Source organism: Martes martes (genome assembly GCF_963455335.1).
Source record: "Martes martes genome assembly, chromosome: 13".
NCBI classification, from domain to species: domain Eukaryota; kingdom Metazoa; phylum Chordata; class Mammalia; order Carnivora; family Mustelidae; genus Martes; species Martes martes.
This window is the reverse complement of record NC_137901.1, coordinates 91,769,568-91,791,091: the sequence shown is the minus strand read 5'-3', so window position 1 is coordinate 91,791,091 and position 21,524 is coordinate 91,769,568. Positions and strand designations below refer to the sequence as shown.

Genomic DNA, 21,524 nt, shown 5'->3' with positions numbered 1-21,524 from the left:
CGGGGGTCCCTCCTGGTCACCCCGCATCTCTGCGGACCGCTCAGACTGAGCTCCGCCCCCATCATCAGACACACCGCTACTGGGGACAGGGCCTCTCGGGCCCTCGGGGGCACGGTGGCTGTGCCTCTCTGCCGCTGGGCCCCTTCCCTCCTTCCCGCCTTTCTGGAAGGCGTCTGTTTGCTAAGGATCCTTAGCATTCTCTCACAGACGCGCTCCATGAGCATCTAATGAGCTGCGAAGAGAACATTGAGGCCAATTTTAGACATTTTCTTTGAGGCCTGTGGCCCGATTTCAATCAGCCGAGCACAGTCAAACACATGGAAATCTGTGTCTCGGATGTGCACTTCGGCTGGGCGGTAGCTGATTCATACCTTCTCTCGAAGGCACGTTACAGCCCGCCTGAGTCTGAAGAGCTCCATGATTATTCACATCTTGTGACACAGCGTTCAGAGAAAGTCACTTTAAAATGACGCTGATGAAATGGGTCTGCTCGGGGCCTCCGCTGGCCATTTTCCAGGGCTCCTGGGCTGCAGCCCTGTACACAGACTACCCCCCGGAAGGCGTGGACGCTGGAGGGTCGTGCCTTTTTAAAAAAGAATTTGTTTCTAGATAAGACCGTATCAGTCTTAAAGGCAGGTCCCCTCTTTTCCTGCTCCCTTTGCCCGTGTTCATTCCATCTTGTTCCGTTTGAAGCTGTTCAAATAAAAAGTTCAGAGACAAAACCTACTGCAGTCTCATGAACAGCATTTCTGCCTCGAACTGCCAAATACTGTTTAAACATCATAGGGGTTCAGGAGAGCAAGCGCGGCAATCCCACACCAGTGTGCTGCCACTCTGCTGAGCAAGGCGGCTAGGAGTCCTCCAGCCTCCCGGGCAACCTTGGACGTCATGCGGAGAGACCACATCATCAGAAAACGGACAGGGCCAGGCCCCCAAAGTCACGGACTGAGGAAAGGCTCCTCGGACCCACTTGGGACTTTGCAGGAGTGAGAAGTAAGTTTCAACTGTGCTTCACCACTGAAATGCGGGGGTCTCTCTGTCACCGCAGCACAACCTAGCCTGGGCTGCCTGATGTGCCCCCTGTCGTTGGAAACTGTCCTGCACGTAGCTGAAGACAGCGGTGGATGGGACGGAACGTACACGAGAGGGCTCACGGTCACGGCCTGCCTTAAGGCTTCGGGGGACGGCTCTTTTTAAAGGTTTTTGTCTTCGGCAGTTCCTGCCTTCCACAACACATTAACTTGTTTCATTTGTTAAATGGTAAAGTCAATGCAGTTACTTTTAAAAAGAAAAAAGTATATTCCATTCTCCTTTCTAATTATTTGCAGTTCAGGGAAAATGAAAAGGTTTTTTTTTCTTTTTATGTTTATGATCATGAAACATATCATCACATGTTCCTTTTTTTTTTTCACTTAATCTAGGGATCTTTAGGCATAAAACATGTTTTTTTCTTACCACTCAAGAACAATGTGATGGTGAAAAATACTTTATTAAAATGATAAATAGGGGTGCCTTGCTGGCTCAGTGGGTTAAAGCCTCTGCCTTCGGCTCAGGTCATGATCTCAGGGTCCTGGGATAGAGCCCCACATCGGGCTCTCTGCTCAGCAGGGAGCCTGCTTCCCCCTCTCTCTCTGCCTGCTTGTGATCTCTATGTCAAATAAATAAATAAAGTCTTTTTTAAAAATAATAAATGATAAATAGAGATCAACTTAGTATACACTCCTCATGAAGACAGGCAGCCGCTCCCCAGCTCGGTGCCAGGAAGGATAACACATTAGTGACATCCGCACACTTCCTGAGCCCCACAGAAGACACGGCACTTGAACTCCGTTGCATATCTGGTCAAAATGAGCTCTAATGACCCAGATGGCAAGACTGGAAGGTGCATCATTTCTCTCAGAGATGTGAATTGGGCCATATTTACACCACCTCTAGGAAGACACAGCAGTTGGCAAAGCGCATACATTTTGACAACCAAAAATGTTCTTTTTTTTTCCTTACCTCTGACACATCGACCCAACTGGGCAGTTGAAGAACCTCTCCCATGGTCTTTAAGAAAACCTACAGGCAGACAAAATGACACTGCTTAGCACGTATCCTTAATCCTCAAAATGTCAAGACCTTTGATTTCTCCGTGTCTTATCAGGCACTGGCTGGGTTTTACGTATGGTAATAAAGACAAACAGCTCCCATCAGCACAAGAGGTTATGTTTTACAAAGTCCTTCAGAGCTGTCACCTTGTTCCCTCCCTGTGACGAGCCGCTCGTCAGCGATAAGCATACAGATGTCAGAATGAACACAGCTTAGTCATGGAGAAACCCCGAAGCACTCCTTCTCCCCGAAGGAGAGAAAAGCGGCCCTCGGGACTGCCTGTTGAATGAACAAGTGAATGAACCGTGAGCAGCTGAACATGCCTTCCTTGGGTAGCGGAGCCGAGGTGACACAAAACCACGTGTGCTCACTGGAAACCACCTCTCCATAAAGAAGTTACTTGGAGACCCTTGGTCAGACCAGCTTAACATCATGTTTGGTTTGGCTCACCACTGTTCTAAAGAAAGTAAATTAGCTTTTACCATGTTCAAGAGGGGAGATTCAAATGAAAATATGTGCATTTCCGGCTTCCTTGGAGAAGAGCAGAAGCTCAGGCCACCCCGGCCCACAGTCCCACGCGGCCACTGTTGGCCAAAGTGAAGCAGGAGCGGCCCCCTTAGTCAGATACGTGTTCCTCCGTGCACCCCAGTCCTCACCACTCCCTGTTGCCTGACACCAGGTCCAGTCCACATCCCTCATGTTGCCTTTTGACTGTTTGTCTCCAACTATAGACACAGAATTAAACTTGAAGCCTGACCAAGGTGCCTGGATGACTCAGTGGGTTAAGCCTCTGCCTTCGGTTCAGGTCATGATCTCAGGGTCCTGGGATCAAGCCCCGCATCGGGCTCTCTGCTCAACAGGGAGCCTGCTTCCCCCTCTCTCTCTGCCTCTCTACCTCTCTCTCTCTTTCTCTCTGTCTCTTATGAATAAATAAATAAAATCTTAAAAGAAAAACCAAAACCTTAGATCCTGATCAAAGTCTCCCATATCTCCACCAAACTACCATCTCCAGAATAAATCACATACTTCCTCACACTTTAAGGCACCAAATATTTAGAGAATATATCCTCAAAACTCCTCACTCTTTCATTGCGTTTATTTGATAAATACTGATTAAGACCCTAAAGGGCAAGACCTTATGAACAAAGGATGAACAAAATACTGGGCTTGAGGTCTCGTGGGCAGAATTTATGATCTAGGAGAAGAGTCTGCACTTTAAAAAAAAAAAAAAGTTCATCTAGTAAAGTATTGAGGCTTGAAGGCCATACAGCTCTGTCACACTCAACTCTGCCATTGTAGTGCAAATGCAGCCACAGGCCACTGTGACTAGACGAGCATGTTCCAATAAAACTTTATTACAAAAACAATCAACACACCAGACCTGGCCTAAGGGCTATAAATTGCTGATTCCTACTCCAGCAGAGCAGCCTGGTGGGATAAAAATAGAATGCCGGCCACATTTCCACTTTTAAATTTTCTCGTAGTCATATGATTTGTTTGCATGCATGTATGCACCTGCTGGGCGAGGCGTGGTGGCGGGAGACGGAGAATCCTGATCTCAGAACCCTGATGTGACCTGAGCCCAAACCAAGACTTGGGGCTTAACCGACTGAGCCACCCGGGACGCCTCTGGTAGTCATATTTTAAAAAGTAAAGAGTAAACAGATGAAACTAATTATGTTTCTCCTAATTATATGTTTCAAACTAATTCTACGTCTTTCTTAGCCCCGTATATCTAAATTGGTACTTCCACATGCCAAGATAAAAATTGTCAATTCAATATTTTACATTCTTCTCTTTCTCCTAAGTGTTAGGAATCCGGTGTATATCCCATTGAGAGCCTGGATTTCACGTCTCACATCTGACTTTGAATTCACTGCAGTTCACAGACTCCCCAGCCAGATGTGGCTAACGGGCCCCTTATCACCCAGCGCAGGAAATGACTTCTCGCCATTTTCCTGTCCAGTTGCTAGTGGTGGGAAGCCAGGACGTGGAAAACTGGATATTATTTCTCATCGAACCAGAGATGGGCAGGGTTTGGGGATGGACGGAGATGCCTGAGAAGCCGGCTCTCTCTTCCCCCCACAGGGGCAGGAAAGCAAGTGGGGCCCTCCTTCCATTTCGGGGCACCTGGGCACCCAGGGCATCTTCTCACGCGCTCCTTGGGTCTGCCTTCTGCCAGCAAGCCTTCCAGAGCGCTCACCTAACGCCACCGTCGTCAGCACACAGGAATGCATGCGGGTCCCCCGAGCTGAGTATCCTGTTGTCTCCCCAACATCGCAGCAGGGCAGAGACCGAGGACACAGGCAAGGAACCACTGAGGGACGCTCAGCCCTGAGCCAGCGCTCTGCGCCCTGCTCGGACCTGGAAGCCGCTCTTTCTGGGAGGAACCCACTCAGCCGGGCCTTCTCTCTCCACCTCGGCCCAGAACCCCGGTGCCCCCCCTCTACCCGCCAGGGACGCTCTACCTCGACCTTAAGGGTGTTTAGAGGAGAGTGAGAAGCGGCAGCACCTTGATTCCATGCCATCAATGCACATTCACTAAGTGTTTTCTGTGACTTTGGCAATTCCCACTGACCTGTAAGTCACAGCACTGTGGGTCACAATGTGTGCAGCCTGTGGTCTAGTGAACCGCGGCTACCCCTGCCAAGACCCAGTCCCACCCTCCACCTGTCACCAAGGGAGGCAGTGAGGGCTGGAACTGGAGCTGCGTGCCCAGATGGCGGGCGGCCGGGCGGGTGTGGAGACGGGAGCGACAAGGAGCCGGGGCAGAGCTGAAGGAGGCCCCAGCGAGCTGGACGGAGCTGGCGGGACGGGCCACCCTACCTAGTGGCTCATGATGAGTCCAGAACCCAGACTGTCACGTAAGAGTTCCTGACTTTCTATAACTGTGCAGATTGAACAAAACATGCCTGTGCGTCAGGATCTGGCGCTTTGCCATCCCCGACCGGCCAGGCGCAGAAATCAAGTAGCTTTACCTGGGTGAGGTTCAGCGCCATTTCCTGCGAGAGAGGCTTATTGGGTAATTTAAGGGACATGTTTCGCAGGTGGCTCACGATGGTTCCTGGACTCTGGAAGTTTTTCCTCGCCTCTGTCAAGTTGGTCATGACGGGATGGTAAGCGTTGGTGGGCACCTGAAAGAAATGACAGGCGTGATTCCAGCTCGGGACTAAAGCCGAGAAGTCCCACCGAAGTCCGGCGCGCCCTCTTACAGCCCCATGGTGACGACGGCGGTTGCGCCGACCGTGTACCGGGAGGCACCTCCGCGACTGCCTGACACAGACTGACTCTCTCCCTCTCAGCAACTTCAAGAAATACGCACCCATTTGAGAGATGAAACCAAGCGCGGGGAAGCTCACCCAGAAATACACGTGGAACCGGCGTTTGAACCTGCACCAAAGGTACGAGAGTCTGTGCCCTCCCTTGCCCTTAGAGCCCCCGAGGAAGGGAAAGCGGTGGGATTATAAGTACTAATTCCAGAGGGGAACGTTTCTGTATGGACGGATCTTCCCTCAAACGTCGGGAGAAGGGGCACGAAGCGAAAACGAGCCTCGGCACAGGTCCCCCCTCCTCTCCGCTCACTGTGCCGCCTGCCCCGGAGACGGTCTCAGTGTCTGTGTCCCTGGGCAGTCTGGTTGACTTCCTTTTGGCCCCTGAGGCCACAGACCACGAGGAGCAGAGGCCTTTCCCTTCGGCCAAAGCTAGCTTCCCCTCCAGGGCTGATTTCTTCCCAGACACTATACTGCCAAGAAGAGAGAGCCAGACTGTCCAGTGGAATTCGGTCCTGGCACACAGGCTAAGCAGAAGGGCTTCAACAAGGGGGACCGAGATCAATGCGTGTGCTTACCACGGTGTTGGCTGGGGGGGTCATGAAGACGTTTGGTGGTGGTGAAGACGACAAAGCATGCTTTCCTGGAAAGAATCAGTAACGCTTGATTAGGGACTGAAACATGGTCCATCTTTCCCCCTAAGGAAGGCCTGTCTTTACTCAGGACTCTCCAGCTTCAGACACATCCAAGACAGCCTGAGAATGTTTTGAGTAGGAATGCGGCTGGAAAGATGAACGGCTAATAAATCAGCTTAATGGGCAGATGGTATGGATTTTCCCAGGTCACATTACTTTCCTATTTATGTTTCAAATTGCTTTTGAACACCCTTCATGCAAGTCATCATATAAAGCGATGATTTTATACAAGCATTTACCGATTTCAAATAAATAGAGAACCAGAAGAAATCGCCCTCACCGCATCGGGACCAGCGGGGGATGGAACACAGAGGGCCGTTAGTCTGGGGTGAGGACAAACAATCCGTCCGGTCCAGCCTTCCCTCCCAGACAGGTGGAGTGAGATGAAGGGGGGGTGGGGACTGTCCTCTTGAGCCCTTTCGACCCCTAGGATTCTAGTTCTTTCTCCCCTATTTGGTTAATCATAAATTATTACAGCTGGGTTAAACCTGGCTCTGACGGACGGCTGGATGGGGCCGTCCGAGAGACTTCTGGTCATTTTCTCTATATGTGATTTATGTCACATGACCAGTCTTCAGAACCAAGTCCCCAAGCAACGTGGGGTGTGATGAGTCTAGTTCTGGTTCAGCAAAGATGCATGCACGTGCTCCTGGGACACGTAAGGGTTAAGGCAACACCTCTCCTGAATCGCCCCCAAACTCAGACACCACCTTCACAGGGCACGGAGGGCAACGTGGCCTGAAACGCTGTGTCGTGTGCGGGGCTGATGCTCCCCATCCGAGCCCTGGGATGTCCTGGGGACATGAGTTTGCTGAGACAGCTGCAGGAGCTAGGAACAGCGATACCTCTTTCCGGGGTTAATAAAGCAGTGAGGTATCAGGAAACCAGGGTTTGTTGGAGGCTTTCAATAACACAAATACAGACAGCATCTTGGTCTCAAAGGGACAATCTCTGAATCTTAGGCTATGAAATGGAGGAGATTAATACTCCTCAAACTCAACACACACAAAACAGATAATCATATTAAAAAATGGGCAGAAGATATGAACAGACACTTCTCCAATGAAGACATACAAATGGCTACCAGACACATGAAAAAATGTTCATCATCACTAGCCATCAGGGAGATTCAAATCAAAACCACATTGAGATACCACCTTACACCAGTTAGAATGGCCAAAATTAGCAAGACAGGAAACAACGTGTGTCGGAGAGGATGTGGAGAAAGGGGAACCCTCTTACACTGTTGGTGGGAATGCAAACTGGTGCAGCCACTTTGGAGAACAGTGTGGAGATTCCTCAGGAAATTAAAAATAGATCTTCCCTATGACCCTGAAATTGCACTGCTGGGTATTTATCCCAAAGATACAGATGTAGTGAAAAGAAGGGCCATCTGTACCCCAATGTTTATAGCAGCAATGGCCACGGTCGCCAAACTGTGGAAAGAACCAAGATGCCCTTCAACGGATGAATGGATAAGGAAGATGTGGTCCATATACACTATGGAGTATGATGCCTCCATCAGAAAGGACGAATACCCAATTTTTGTAGCAACATGGACAGGACTGGAAGAGATTATGCTGAGTGAAATAAGTCAAATAGAGAAAGTCAAGTATCATATGGTTTCACTTATTGGTGGAGCATAACAAATAATATAGAGGACAAGGGTAGATGGAGAGGAGAAGGGAGTTGAGGGAAATTGGAAGGGGAGGTGAACCATGAGAGACTATGGACTCTGAAAAACAACCTGAGGGTTTTGAAGGGGCAGGGGTGGGAGGGTGGGGGAACCAGGTGGTGGGTATTAGGGAGGGCACAGATTGCATGGAGCACTGGGTGTGGTGAAAAAACAATGAATACTGTTACACTGAAAATAAATAAAAAATTTAATTAAAAAAATATCTTTTGTATTGTACAGGACCTATATTTTGTCCTCATGTCACTTATGTATAAGGAACGAATTCCACCTTCTCAGTGAAAAACAGGCGTCTCAAAGACGGGAGTGGACAGAGATGTCCTGCACGCACAGCAGCTGTGCCCTGCTCCCAAGAGCCGCAGCCCAGTCGCTGGGGGTCCCCTCTCCTCTGAGTTGCAGATGCAGCTGGCCCCACTGCCATGACCGCCTCTGCCAGAGGCAGACGATGACCCAGGCTTCGGGCCATCAGCGTACTCTGCAGCCCCGGCCACAGGGCTCGCCCCCCAGGGAAACACATGGACCATCCTGGCCAAATGAGAGTCCTGGGCAGCCCTGCTGCGGGAGATGGCAGGAAAGAGAAGCTCTGGCCTTCTGTTGAGGACGGGGAGGGGACGTAGAGGGATTGGCAGCCATGCCGGCATCACAAGAAGGAGCAGAGTCAAACACAAACACTCTTAGTGACACGTGTGAGCACCTAGAGCAAACTGGTCCTGAAGCAGATGTTCTTCTATTGTTTCCATTGTGTGAGACTGTTTAATTCCCTTCTTGCTGTAAATCACTTTCGTCGTGTTTTCTGTCATGTAATCACAGGGTCCTAATAGCTGAGGGGTTCACTGTCGGACCCCAAGGGGAGGCCGGCTTTCTACCTCCTGGTCCTGGCCTGTCCCTGCTGTCAGCGCAGCGGCCGGCCAACGGATGTTTACGAGCAACTGTCATTTTTTTGGCAGATTATTTGAAGTTAAAATAAAGAATCAGTTGTGTTCAGCTGTTGACAGAATGAAAACGAATGAAGGGAAAGGAAGTATTAATCTTAAAACAGTGGAAGTGTTGGGAAAACCTGCCACGGGCGGGCACTGCACTGACGCCTTACCCCGGTCACTGTCCGTCCGTGGAGACCCCGCCCTGCCGTTTCCTTCCAGTTACAAAGGAGAATGTTATGCTTTGGAATGATTAAGACACAGAAAGTCACTTGCTACTGGTCCGTATGTGGAGGACCCAGAAGAAGGATCGGTGGCGGCCACGGGCTGGGAGGAGGACCCAGGGAGCAAGAGGTAGTGGGTCCTGGACTTCCTTTCCGGGTGAAGAGACGGTTTTAAAACCAGAAAGGACGGCTGCCCAACACGGTGAGCACAGTAGGTACCGCAGGACCATAGACCTTAGATGGTTGCATTTCTGTTCCCTGAACTGTACCTCAACAGAGGTGACCCCCAAGTCCCACGGCTCGTCAAGGCTGAGGGAAGATTTGAACTCAGGCTCCCTGCCCCTTGGGTCCCGTCTCTGAACAACCACTCTGTACTGAGCAAGAAGGGGCATCCGCGGGGCTCCCTGGGCCCCATCAGGGTCTGGCATGCAGGAGGCACCAGGTGAACCTTTGTTGATCGAATGCACTAATGGGCCCGGAATGTCTGCTCCCAAAGCTGTGCGTCATCGCCCACCACGTACACCTCGAAAGCCCCCGATGACCCGCAGGATACTCCTCTCAGGGCCTCTCCTCTAAGTTGCCAGTTCCTCCATCTCAAGGAACAAGTGTTCTGGAGGAGCGGCTGGATTTCTGAGGGTCATCAGGGTGCCTCGCCGCCTGCAGCGCAGACGGCCGCCTCAGGAGAGTGAGGAGCGAGACGTGCTGGGAAGGGAGGTGGACAGAAGGAGCCTTGTCCTCCCGGAGACGGGCAGAGCAGGCCCGAGCCCTCCCCCACGTGCCCACTAACCAATGGCGGCTGTGAAGTACATCGAGATCTCGTCCGGGGTCAGGGCCCGTTCCCAGATGATGAACTCATCAAAAGCTCCGTCCTCGTAACGCTTGGTCTGGTCCTGCTCAGACCCTATCACGAGGTTGACGCTGGGCTCCCCGTAGGCATGAGACACTTTGCCACTTGGGTCGGAGGTACTCAAGGTCCCGTTGACGTAGACTTTCAAACCCTCCTTGGATTTCCATGTAAACAGGACATGAGTCCAGTAGGGACCTAGAAAGAGCAAAGATCACTGTTCTGCTGATGTGGAAAGAGCTCCCCATGCGTGTGTCTCCTGGTTGTTAAGCACCTGCCTCTTGAGATGATTAGTCACTCTCGACCTTGGTGAGTCCTCACATGGGTCAGAATGTAGATCTGACTTTTCCTCAGAAAGAAGCAGAGGGAAAAATTTACCCCCATCCCAAAACTCCAGAAGCAGTCCAAAGAGACCTTTTGCTATTTTAAATTAGATCCTTTGTTATTCTAAATTAAAATGAAATAATAGCTAACGGTCATAACTTGTTCAAAAAATTTTTTTGGTACTGCCTAGGCCATCACAGTGCAGGTCAATAAAACTTATCTGACAATAAAACTTATCTGTGGGCCTGATTCAGCCCACAGCAGTTGGTGTCCACCTCTGCTCTGACATAGGACGTGTGATATCAACCAACATGGTAGGACCACGGTAGGGCCACCCTCCCGGCTCACTCTCTTTGGCATGAGAACCACAGTCGCCAATAAGAAGAATGTTCCTCAGACTCTGACGGCAGCTTGCCCCACGAAGGGCCTCACTTTGTTTCGCAAGTGCTGTGTTAGGCAACTCATGGGCTTGCTTCTGGAAGGAGCAGGGCAGCCCTTCAAAGGGTGTGTGCCACCGTGAGCCAGGCATCACCTTAAATCACCCAGCAATTAGCTACTGGAACATCATCAAAATAAAAGCTTCTGCACAGCAAAGGAGACCTCTAACAAAACCAACAGGCAGCGTATGGAATGGGAGATGATAATTGCAAACAATGTATCCGATAAAGGGTTAGTACCCAAAGTATATAAAGAACTGATACAACTCAACACCCAAAACAAATAATCCAATTTTAAAAAATGGACAGATGATAGGAACGGTCACTTCTCCAGAGAAGACAACCAGATGGCCAACAGACACATGAGAAGAAGCACAGCATCGCTCATCATCGGGGAAATGCAAATCAGAACCACAGTGAGATCCCACCTCACACCTGCCAGAATGGCTAAAATCAGCAACACAGGGAACGACAGATGCTGGCGAGGATGCGGAGAGAGGGGAACCCTCCTGCACTGTTGATGGGAACGCAAGCTGGTGCAGCCCCTCTGGAGAACAGCATGGAGGTTCCTCAGAAAATTGAAAATAGAGCTACCCTACGACCCAGCAATCGCACTACTGGGTATTTACCCAACGAATACAAAGATATGAATTCAAAGGGCCACATGCAGCCCTGCCGATGGCAGCATTGTCTACAACAGCCTAACCGCAGAAGCAGCTCGCATGTCCGTGGACTGAGCGGAGAAAGCAGACGTGGTGGGTACATACGACAGAATATTCCTCAGCCATAAAAAAACGTGAAATCTTGCCTCTTGCAATGACAGGGCTGGAGCTGGGGAATCTAATGCTAAGGGAAATAAGTCAGAGAAAGACAAATACTGTAGGATCTCACTCATGTGGGATTTGTGAAACAAAATGAAGAGATGAACCAAAAAACAGACTCTTAACTATAGAGAACAGATGAGTGGTTACCAGAGGGGAAGGGGTTGGGGGTTGGGTGGGTAGGGATTAAAAAGCACACTTATCATGATGAAAAATAAATAATTTTTTAAAAAGATAAAGTTCTGGGGCACCTGGGTGGCTCAGTGGATTAAGACTCTGCCTTCGGCTCAGGTCATGATCCCAGGGTCCTGGGATCAAGCCCTGCATCGGGCTCTCTGCTCAGCGGGGAGCCTGCTTCCCCCTCTCTCTCTGCCTGCCTCTCTGCCTACTTGTGATCTCTGTCTGTCAAATAAATTTATTAAAATAAATAAATAAATAAAAATAAAAAGATAAATTTCTACCAGTCAACCAGTCCATTACCACCCAGCGATTAATTACTCAGGCCCTTTCCTAGGGTTGGGCCGCTTCCTCGTCCTGGGTCTCTGGAGAGCACTTGGGTCCTAAATGGGTCCAAAGTAGTATTTATTGCCTTTGAGTTTAAAGCAAGAATAACAGATTTCTTCAGAACAAAGAGTGTATCTCCCTGCAGAAATGTTTACAATTCTCCCCATTTTCCTGGGTGGGAAAACAGAGTTCGGTAGACTTTACCTTAGAACGTGTTGAAGAAACCTACCAGATGCCCCATACTGTGTCAGCCCCAAGGAGCAAGGAGATAAGACTCTTGCAGAAGAAGCTGACTTGGGTAGAACATGATAAGCGCCATGAAGGAGGTACAGACCGTTCTGTGTGGGGAAGGGGGCCGAGAGTCTTTCTGGCCTGGGATCAGAGAAAGCAAATAGGCACGATTCTCCCAGCCCTCTTGCAGAGGTGAGATGGAGAGTCAGGCTTGGGGAGAACGAGTAAGCCTCCCGGCCCGCACAGGTGGCGGGTGCGGAGGAGGGTTTGACCCAGGTGGTTCGGCTCCGGCGTCGTCCATGTCTTAAACAACTGAGACACACGGCCTCTTTAAATGGGTCAGAAAATGAATTGTCCTTAAATATCTCAAAGGTATCATTTGGAGGCCTTCGTTCTACCCACCTCCCGCTCCGTGCTTCCCTCCTAGTGCCCGGCCCGGACTGGGCTCTCCCTCAACGTCACCCCAATACTTCTCTCCCACGTCCACTTTCCAAGTCAGACCCTCTGCTTAGCTTCCTGCCCCAGGTCTCTGACTCGTGCCCAGTGCACAACCTGATCTCACACCAAAGAGAACACAGGAATCTCCAGAAAGAGCCAGGAAGACCCCACAACACCCACCTGCAAAACCCCCAATGTCTACACAGCCCCCTGCTGCCCCGCACTTGTCCCAGAGCACCCCTCCCCACAGCTCCAAGTCTCTCCTCCAGACCACCCTTCCTCCCTCGGTCCTCAGCCTCTGTTCCAAAAAATTTTCACAGCATATTCTAAATATTGCCAAGTCTATACCACTTGGGGGGCATGGGAAGGGTGGGGAGCAGGAGAAGAAGAAAGAGGCAGCGGGGGGGGGGGACAATGAGGGGGAGGAGAGGAGAGGAGGAGGGGAAGGGAAGGGAGGGAGGGAGGAAACGAGAGGGAGGGGAGGGAGGCAGAACGAGAAACAGTGGCCGCCATGCTAAGCACGTGGTGTCCACTACTGCATGTCACGTCTCCGGGCCGCGCGGGGCACGTCCCAACAGCACCTTCCCTCTAGGACACGGCAGCGGAGGCCACGCATCAGGCAACCCGAGGCAGGCACACAGCGGGGGTGGAGGGAGCGCGGGCGCCTGGCTGCAGGACGCGGCTCTCTCCGGTCGGTCTCCCCTGGCAAGCCCTGAGCGCCGAGGCCAGGCCGCGCCCTTACCTGGCGGACTGAAGGTGGCCTCCCAGGTCATGGCGTTCTCCCGCGTGTACAGCTCCACAGAGCCCTTGCCGCCGCTGGAGCAGACTCTGAAGCCGTCAGAAATGACTTGTCCCCCATAAGCAAAAGGGGTCGGTCTGGACGCCTCTCCTTGTGTCTTCCAGAAGAAAGAAAACGTGACCCCTGAGGGAAGGAAGGGGACAGGGTCAGGACTGACGGACAGCAGAAGGGACCCCTCCCCAGAAGCAGGTGGTTCTCTCTGCCCCTTACTCTCCACGTGAAAAGCCTTTTTTCCCCTTCTAGAGACAACGCGTGTTCAATTCAGGAGACACGGGCAATGACAACAGGCCACATTTATGAAAATCTCACCAAGGGCTGGACACTTTCCCGAGAGTTCTGAGCAAATTATCTCCTTCAACATCATGGCAACCCCGTTATCATTCCACCTATGCGAATGAGGACACTGAGGCCTGTTTGTCCCAGGTCACGAGACCAGCATCGAGCTCCGATCCAAGCTCAAACCTAGTGACCGCCAAGTTCACAGATACCGATAACCAGCACCGTCCTATGCTCACTCCTCCTCTTGGTCCAGAAGCGTCTTGATGGCAACTCCTGCTACAACCTTTTCTGCGAGCATATTTTACAAAGAAAGGAACCAGCCCATGTACATGGGCTTATAAACCACATCCTAAAAACACTTCGTGCATCACCAACTTCCTCCGAGGTCCGTAAACACACCCGCACGCCATCGTGCCGCATGTCTGCATGGCGTCACATTCTAAATCGGGGCGGCTCGGGCTCCTTTAACTTCTCACTCTCCAGGCAGAGCCAGAAGCTCAACCTCCGGGTATGTGTCAGATTCTATCCTTTAGGATAACGTCCTAGTGGGGAACTTCCAGTCAAAGGGGGGGACTGCTTTTAAGGGCTTTGACATTTAGGAGAGTAATTTCCAACAGAGGCACAGAGGGGACAGTGAAGACCCCGTCCCACAGTCACCTTGCAGGCCTGGGTGCCGGGCTCCTCGGGGAGGGGACACAGGGACCGGAGCTGGCCGGAGGCTCATCTGCACGTTAGGCTGCCCACGACCGCCTTCCTGACCTCTAACCGCTTCTATCCTGCCGGGCTCACTGCGGTGAAATTTACCCTCTCCTTGCATATGAGTCAAGTCCGTGTGTGTGCATGTGTGCACGCATGAGAGACAGACAGACAGAGTGCATGCACATGGGTGAGTGCTGCACTAGCAACCTGGGTGAACTTCACGTGGGAGCTGGAAATCATCCCGGCAGCCCCACCCAATCTGGCCCAGGCGGGAGAGGACGGTGCCCAGAGTTGATCAAAACCAGCCCGTGACTCGGGGGGTGAAGACGGGGGTGGAGGGCCCTTTGCCCTGGGCCTTATTTATACAAATGGCACCAAACTTGGACTTGGGGCCTTATCTTCAAATGAGATCATGGACACAGCCTGAGTCCCCAAATCAGCTGGCACGTGCCATCACATAGAACCAACCACCTTTACTGTGACGCCTTATGGACTGACACGTCTGTTACAAACTGTTGTCTTGTGACGATCAGACTGTATCATGATTTGTGGGCTCCGAGCCCTTATTTGGTTCCTGAGAAGCATGTAGAAAAGCATAATTTAATAACCCCGGATTGGAGTTTCTCCATTTTTTTCTTTAATATAAGAGGAACCTCAAAATAATTGGCAGAGGCCTGGACCTTTCTTGACCTCTGAGAAGCTAGAGTCCAACCCCACCTCATAGGGGTGTGTGCTTAAGGCTCCCGAGGAAAGTAGAGCCCCTCAAGTTCCCTGAAGGACGGGCCTGGGGATGGAAGGCTGCTCAGAGGTGGCAGGGGTCCCGGAACCCTCCCCGGAGCCCACTGCCGGCACAGGGCCTAGCCGCTCCTGCCCACCCGGCACCCTGGGACCAGAGTCCAGTGCGAACCGTGACCCTGCCGCTGAGCCTCCCCGCCGAGCCTCCCCACTCTCAGAAACAACCCGTTTCCCCAGGAAGCGAACACATGCATTGTGAAATTCTTGTTATGAAACGAATTCCCGGAGGATTCATGGAAGTTAATTTTTTCCAAATATTTTGTTGCGTTTTAGAAATTCCTTTTATTCAATCCCATCTTGGCCAAATGTCTTTCTGTCCAGGAAGTAAAAGAAAAAGAAGACCGTCAGTGTGGTGTTAGTCCGGGGTGGACACGAGGCCAGCGACACTGCCTGTAAGCGAGCATTTTGTTTTCGCCCACGTAACCTGCACGATAATCGCTCCTATCTGGGGAATGGCTTTATCCTGAAACATCTGTTCACGTCTTCCCAGAGTCTCAGGAGCTCACAGGGAGCCTTGAAGGCCAGCAGCCCCCAGGACTGCGGCCGCAGGTGCCCGGGCCATCCACACAGCAAAGAAACAAGTAGAAGGGAAAAGGAGTGAGTGTGATGACTGACAAGTTGGTTCCCACCTCTTTCTTCGTATGAGCATTAAATCTGAGTCTATCCAGAAAGATAAAACGGAGAGAGGTTTTTCTCAACAAGACGCAGAAAAAGAAACAGAAAACATCGTCCAGACACCGCAAGAGCAGACGGATGCGATCGAGCGCAGAAATACAAAATTCTGCAAGGCAAATAATTTACCGTAACAACGTCAAAGGGCAACTGGCAATCCAGGGGGAGAAAAGCTTTGTGCGATACATCTAACGGTCAAGGAATTCACGTCCTTACTGTGGGAGAACACCTGATAAAGACAAGCGCCATCACTAGCACGTGGTGCGAAATTCCCAGGAGCAAGGAGGGCTGCTCTAAGACTCGCACGCGTATTAATTCTTAACCCTTCCGACAACCCTGTGAAGCAGGTGTGATCGGTGTCCCCATTTTACAGGTGGGAAAACCGAGGCACAGAGAGGCCACACAGCAGGCGGCAGACAGGACTGGGACTGGGCGGGCGGGCTGCAGTAATCACTGCTCCATTGCACTCTGTCCCGGAGACCGCCCGTGTTTCAGAGAGCATTCGCTCCCCGAATTAAACCACAAAGCTACTCGGGAACCACAGCAAGAAAAGAACGCACAGCAAAGCCAAGCGAGGAAGTCTTGGTGAGCACACTGTCCTCTCTGCGTCTCTGTGGTGGGCGGGAGGGCAGCTGGCAGGGGTGGGGCAGGGGGACTTCCCAGGTAGAAGAGCAGCCCTACCCAGGCCCAGGGACTCAGCACGGTGTCCCGCACGCCGGTGGTTCAAAGTGGACCCAAGCAGCTGTGAGCGGAGAGGGCGCAGCCACCTGTAGGCCTTGTGGCTGGCGTGGCATCCAGGTGCCCTCGCCCGGAAGCTGCCCCACTGTGTGCCCCAGGAGAACCGAGCCATCCTGCCCACCCCAGTGTCCTCCAGTCTGGGTGGCGCCTCCCACACACCCCGGGCGATCTCCAGGTGGCATCCATCAGAGTCACCGCTGGGCCCAGGGTCTGGACTGACGGTCTCACACCCGGGTGCCTTCCCGAGGCGTCCGAGCACGGGGGCGTGCGTGTTCTGCAGAGCGTCTGAACACCTGCACTCAGCCTGACACAGACTGTTCCAAAGCAGCCGCGGTACGTCCCATCCCACCTGCTTCCAGGTCATGTGACCCCCCCCAAACCTCAGAGCCAAGTTCCCCACCTGCCCTGGGCGTGCCTCGACCTGGAGGGGTCAGCCAAAGTGACCCCTGGCGCAGCCCCAGCCGCTCTCCCTGTCTCACAGCTTCCGCTCTCCCTCTTGAGCTCTGAGCCGGCGCGGAACTCCGGGCCACACACGCGAGCACGGAGGTGCCAGAGCGAGAGGGAGGGAGCCTGCGGGGGCCCCCAGGCCTGGCCGCTCCCTGACTGCAGCTGTGTGACGCCCAGACTGAGAAGGGCCCGCTGAGCCCAGCCAGCCCACGGGACTGGGAGACGCGACCCCAGCCGGCGTTTCGCACTGCACAGCAAGAGCTGACCCGACAGTCTTACTCGAAGGCCCTCGTGCGTGAGCCGGTAGACCCCCCCTTCTGCTTAAGCCTGATCGAGGTGAGTTTCTACCGCTTATGATACTCAGCTGACCCCACTGTCCCCCCAGGGCCCCACAAGGAGGTACACACGCCTCCTTCCCTCCTTCCTGACATGTTGGGTTGAGGGTTCAGGGAGGGTCTCAGAGCGGCGCCTGCCCACCCGCCCTCCTCTCCTGCTTACGAAGGTACTTGGGTCCCTCCAGAGGCGGCCACCACCCACTGAGACCATGACAAGGCGGAGGGCAGCCTGCCAGGAGTGAGTCCGCAGGACGGTTACCCAAGCCTGAGGGGCAGGCTCAAGAATGTTCTGGAGTGGGAAATGGCGTTCACGTCCAGGGGCACCAGCTCCACCTCAGCGCCAAGCTCGGGGCTCAGAGAAGACCCGGCCCGTGCCTGCGGCAGAATATGCAGACCGGCCGTCAACGGTTTCTCACCTCCCCCAGCCCTGTCACCTGCAGACACCCACTTCCAACGCCATCCTGTGACAGAGAAGCTCCAGCCCACGAATGCAGGGCGGGCACCAAGTTCAGGACACCGCGGTACCCTCCCTGCTTGCTTCCTTCGCTCTGCTTTGTGCATGTTTCTGGGGGGAGCGAGGGGCCGCAGACAGACGGGCGCACAGACCCGCAGGGTCGCTGGGCTGCTGGCGTCACCGCCGTGCAGGCCCGGGGACAGACAGACTCAGAACACAGTCACACGGGGCTCTCCGGAGGGACCCCTGGACTCAGTGTCAAGAAGGGACCTGGGGGCCCTCTGACCTGAAGACCAGAAGCGGCTTCCCGGAGCAGAGCAGGTTGCTTGGGAACTGAGATCGGAAGGCAGAGGCGCCCTCCAACAGGGAAGGGACCGTGGGGCGTGGAAGGACCCCGCTGCCCCGGGTTTGGGGCAGCGTGTGGTCGGGGAGGGGAAGAAGCCGAGAGGGAGGAACGGCGTGCGGGGGCCTCCGACCGCCATGAGCTTCAGAGGGAAAGCGGAGGCAGGGACGCGGCCCGGGTCTCTACTGCCGCTGCGGTGAATCACCACCACCCGACGGCCTCGTAACTGCACGTGTGGACTCTCGTCCAGTTCCGGAGGCGAGAGTCTCACAGGGTAAGCTCAAGGTGTTGGCACGGCTGCCCTCCCTCCAGAAGCCCCAGGCGAGGACGCGCTCCTTCCCTTTTCCGCTTCTGGGGGCGCCTGCATCCCTTGGCTCAAGCCCCTCGCTCCCCGCTCAAGCCAGCTGCGAATGTCTCCCTTGGCCTCACCCTCCCGTGCCCTTGGAGGATCCCTGTGGTCACTGTGGCCCACACACAATCCGGGACCTGCGAGGCCCCTCGCTAATCACACCAGCAACATGGGTGAAGGGTGACTTTTACACTGCATGTTTGTCCACCGTCCCCTCCAACTGGAAAGGTTTTTAGAAAGAGAAAGAGCCTGTGAGGGGCCCTGGGTCCTCTATTTGCCACGTGACTAGAGGCTGGCAAGGGCCCCCCCCGCCGCTACTGGGTTCTCAGTGGGTTTTCCAGCAGCGCGGCCACTGTGCAGGAGAGGATCTGGTGTGCAGGGCTCCGACAGGGGAAACACCCGCCAAGTGCTTCCACGGAGCACAGGCCGGAAGCAGAGTGAGACAGCGAGTGTGCGCTTCCTGGATTACCCGAGCAAACACTTGGGGACGGTCGACCAGCAAGCTTGCCACCTCCGGTCCCAAACCCTGATCTTCTAAGACACTAAAATGTACTCTCCGTCCCCACAGCTCAGCATAGCACTGCTGACGATGACATTTTCTACCTCCGTATGTTTGAGAGTCAGTAATTCCACAACCTAGGGTCCTAGACACCTGCTCTGAGAGGAGTTAGGCACAGAGCTGCGCCTTGACATGACACAAATTACAGCAGAAGGGGCCGCCTCCTCCTCAGTTGTCTGCTCTTCTGAGAGCGACAAGGAGAAAATCCATCTGCGTGTCAGTCACGCTCGCGATCCCCATTCAGCAAAGAAATGCCGCGTCTCAAATATGGAGCCCTCGGCGGGCACTGATCCCCCAAGTAGAAGTCGGTAACACGGGAATCATTACGGGTTTTCAGTTTGTGGGAGAGACATCGTTTCTTTTCCAATTCCATCCAAGGGGATGTAACTTAAAGAAAAACACTAAGTATGATAACAGTTCCGGATATACACATATATGGATAAAAATTATACAAGTGGTTCAAAAGTGAATAAAACTTAAAAATCATTGATCTTAAGAAATATTCCACCATTACTGAAAAGGTAGATAATTGCATCATCCAACTCAAACCAGTTAAAGTAAGTGATTCTGCCCTGGACGGTTGTCTGGTGTGGACACCATCCCACCTGTCGCCACGCTGGCTGGATTGTCTGCGTCGGGTGAGCTGAGCTCCAGGCATTGGCACCCCCTTTCTGCCCACGTCAGGACTGTGGCAATAGAATCGTGTCTGTCTGGCAAGCTTCCCTCATATGATTTCCAAGCGACCTGCTGTTGTCCATTCTCTGTATTGTGGACACCCACGTGCCAGAAAACACAAAGAGAAGAGCTCATGAGATATTCCTTTTCATCCTAAGAAACACGGAACAACCGAGGAGGAAGAGTATGGTTACGTGTGGTCGTCCATGAACACAGCAGGTCTTTCCCCTAAGGTGGGAAGTGAACAGGTATCGACTCCGTGGCCCAGAGTACAGTGTCTTCCCTCATGACATCTGACTTCAACTTGGCGCCAAGAGGCTGTGAGGATAGTGAAACCTCGATACTATATCCTCAGGGTTTTTATTTCATTTTTTCCAGGTCTGTAATTAGAAGACGAAAAGTGACAACCAAAGAACGTGAGAGAGATGACACCATGAGGAACAAAAACACGGAGAGAAGAAGAGCCGGAGGACATAGTGGCAGAGAAAGGACCACCGACCCTGGGTGACAGATGAGGATTTCCATCCTCAGGCATATCTGAGTTTGAAAGGGTAGGAGAACGTGCGATGTATGGGACGCAGGGAGAGACAGAGCAGAGACACAACGGGATAGTGTCTCTTGGACTCCACCGTGCATGACAGAGCCCGTAGACGCTAAAACCCATCCCGCCAGGAAGACACCATCCATGAGCGAGAAAGCCAGGCGGCTTCACAAAGGGAGCTCAGGCTGTGGGCTTTCAACACACAGCACGCTGCTCCGCAGAGCAAGCCTTTTCCAGGCCAGATACCGGCTTCTGCCCCCGCACCGACAAGAGGCTCTCTCTAGCTGCTTCTTCACACACTGGGCGCCGTGGGAATCCCTTCCACTCTGCCGCTTCCCAATCACCGCCCCTTCCAGAGAGTGACAGCGTGAGCGGTGGTGGTGCGCGCCAGCCAGCCTGGGAGAGAGCGCCAGGGACCCAGGAGGTCAGAACGGTGCAACCCCTGTGAGGGGCATCCCTCAACCCCAGCCACCTGCAGCCAGGTGCCTGGGACTACGGTTGCGCAATCTGATTTTTATAAAGAGAAGTCAAAAGTACAGATCTGACTTCTGAAATGTCTCCTATACAGGAGTTGGATATGAATTAAAAAACAAAACAAACAGCCCTGTGGGAGGCTGTTTCTGCAAATTTCCTGAGTGGGGATATTTGCCTAAAAACAGTTCAGAAAGCTCATTAAATTATAGAAACCCCTGATTAGACCCACCTAATGCTACAAACAAAACACATTTGTGGGATGGCCCGCCGTGGCCAGTGTGGGGTCAGGACCCACGAGGATCACCTGGAGGTCAAAGTACGGGTTCCCGGACCTTGTCCACGGAGATCTGGATTCAGTAGGTCCATCCTGGACTGGAGCCCGAGAACTGTGACCCTCAACCATCTCTGCAAGTGACCCTGCTGCTTGTGGCCTCTAAGTGATACCCTGGACTCACTGCCCCGAGCCAGCGTGCGGTTCTGCAGGTCTCACACACCTCTGTGCCTCAGTTTCCCCATCTGCAACGTGAGTGTACGGGTGAGTACTCCCCAGAGGACCATCCGCTCCACAGGCTCCAACGTCCCCGTAACCCCAGACCGTCCCAGGAAGACGGCAGCTGGATCCATGCCCGGCCTGCATCCACCAGACACCTCTGGAAATTTCTTTCCTGAAACTCCATCCTGTACAGAGCTCAGCATTTTGCTGGTTCCCTCCAGGATTCAGTAACCTCGCGCAATGCGGGAGAAGTCATCTCAAGCCTGGGAAGGAAATGCCGCTGCTGCCACGGGGTTTCAGCGGCCGTCCCGGTGTTTACAGGCAAAGCAAGTTCTGGGCACGAGTGGAAAACGCGGGGGCCCACGGACAGGGGAGTGAAGGTGA

General features: G+C 53.0%; 1 protein-coding gene across 1 annotated transcript in view; it reads right to left on the bottom strand.

Annotated features, from left to right (window-relative positions):
* Nucleotides 1–21,524, bottom strand: part of ADGRD1 (adhesion G protein-coupled receptor D1) — a 51,033-nt gene that overhangs the window by 10,932 nt on the left and 18,577 nt on the right. Inside the window, exons 5-9 of the mRNA XM_080821575.1 lie at nt 13,231–13,410; nt 9,677–9,931; nt 5,939–6,003; nt 5,070–5,225; nt 2,002–2,061 (exon numbers count right to left, since the gene is read on the bottom strand). Of these exons, the coding sequence (XP_080677701.1) occupies nt 2,002–2,061; nt 5,070–5,225; nt 5,939–6,003; nt 9,677–9,931; nt 13,231–13,410 (716 nt within the window). The remainder of the gene's footprint in view (nt 1–2,001; nt 2,062–5,069; nt 5,226–5,938; nt 6,004–9,676; nt 9,932–13,230; nt 13,411–21,524) is intronic.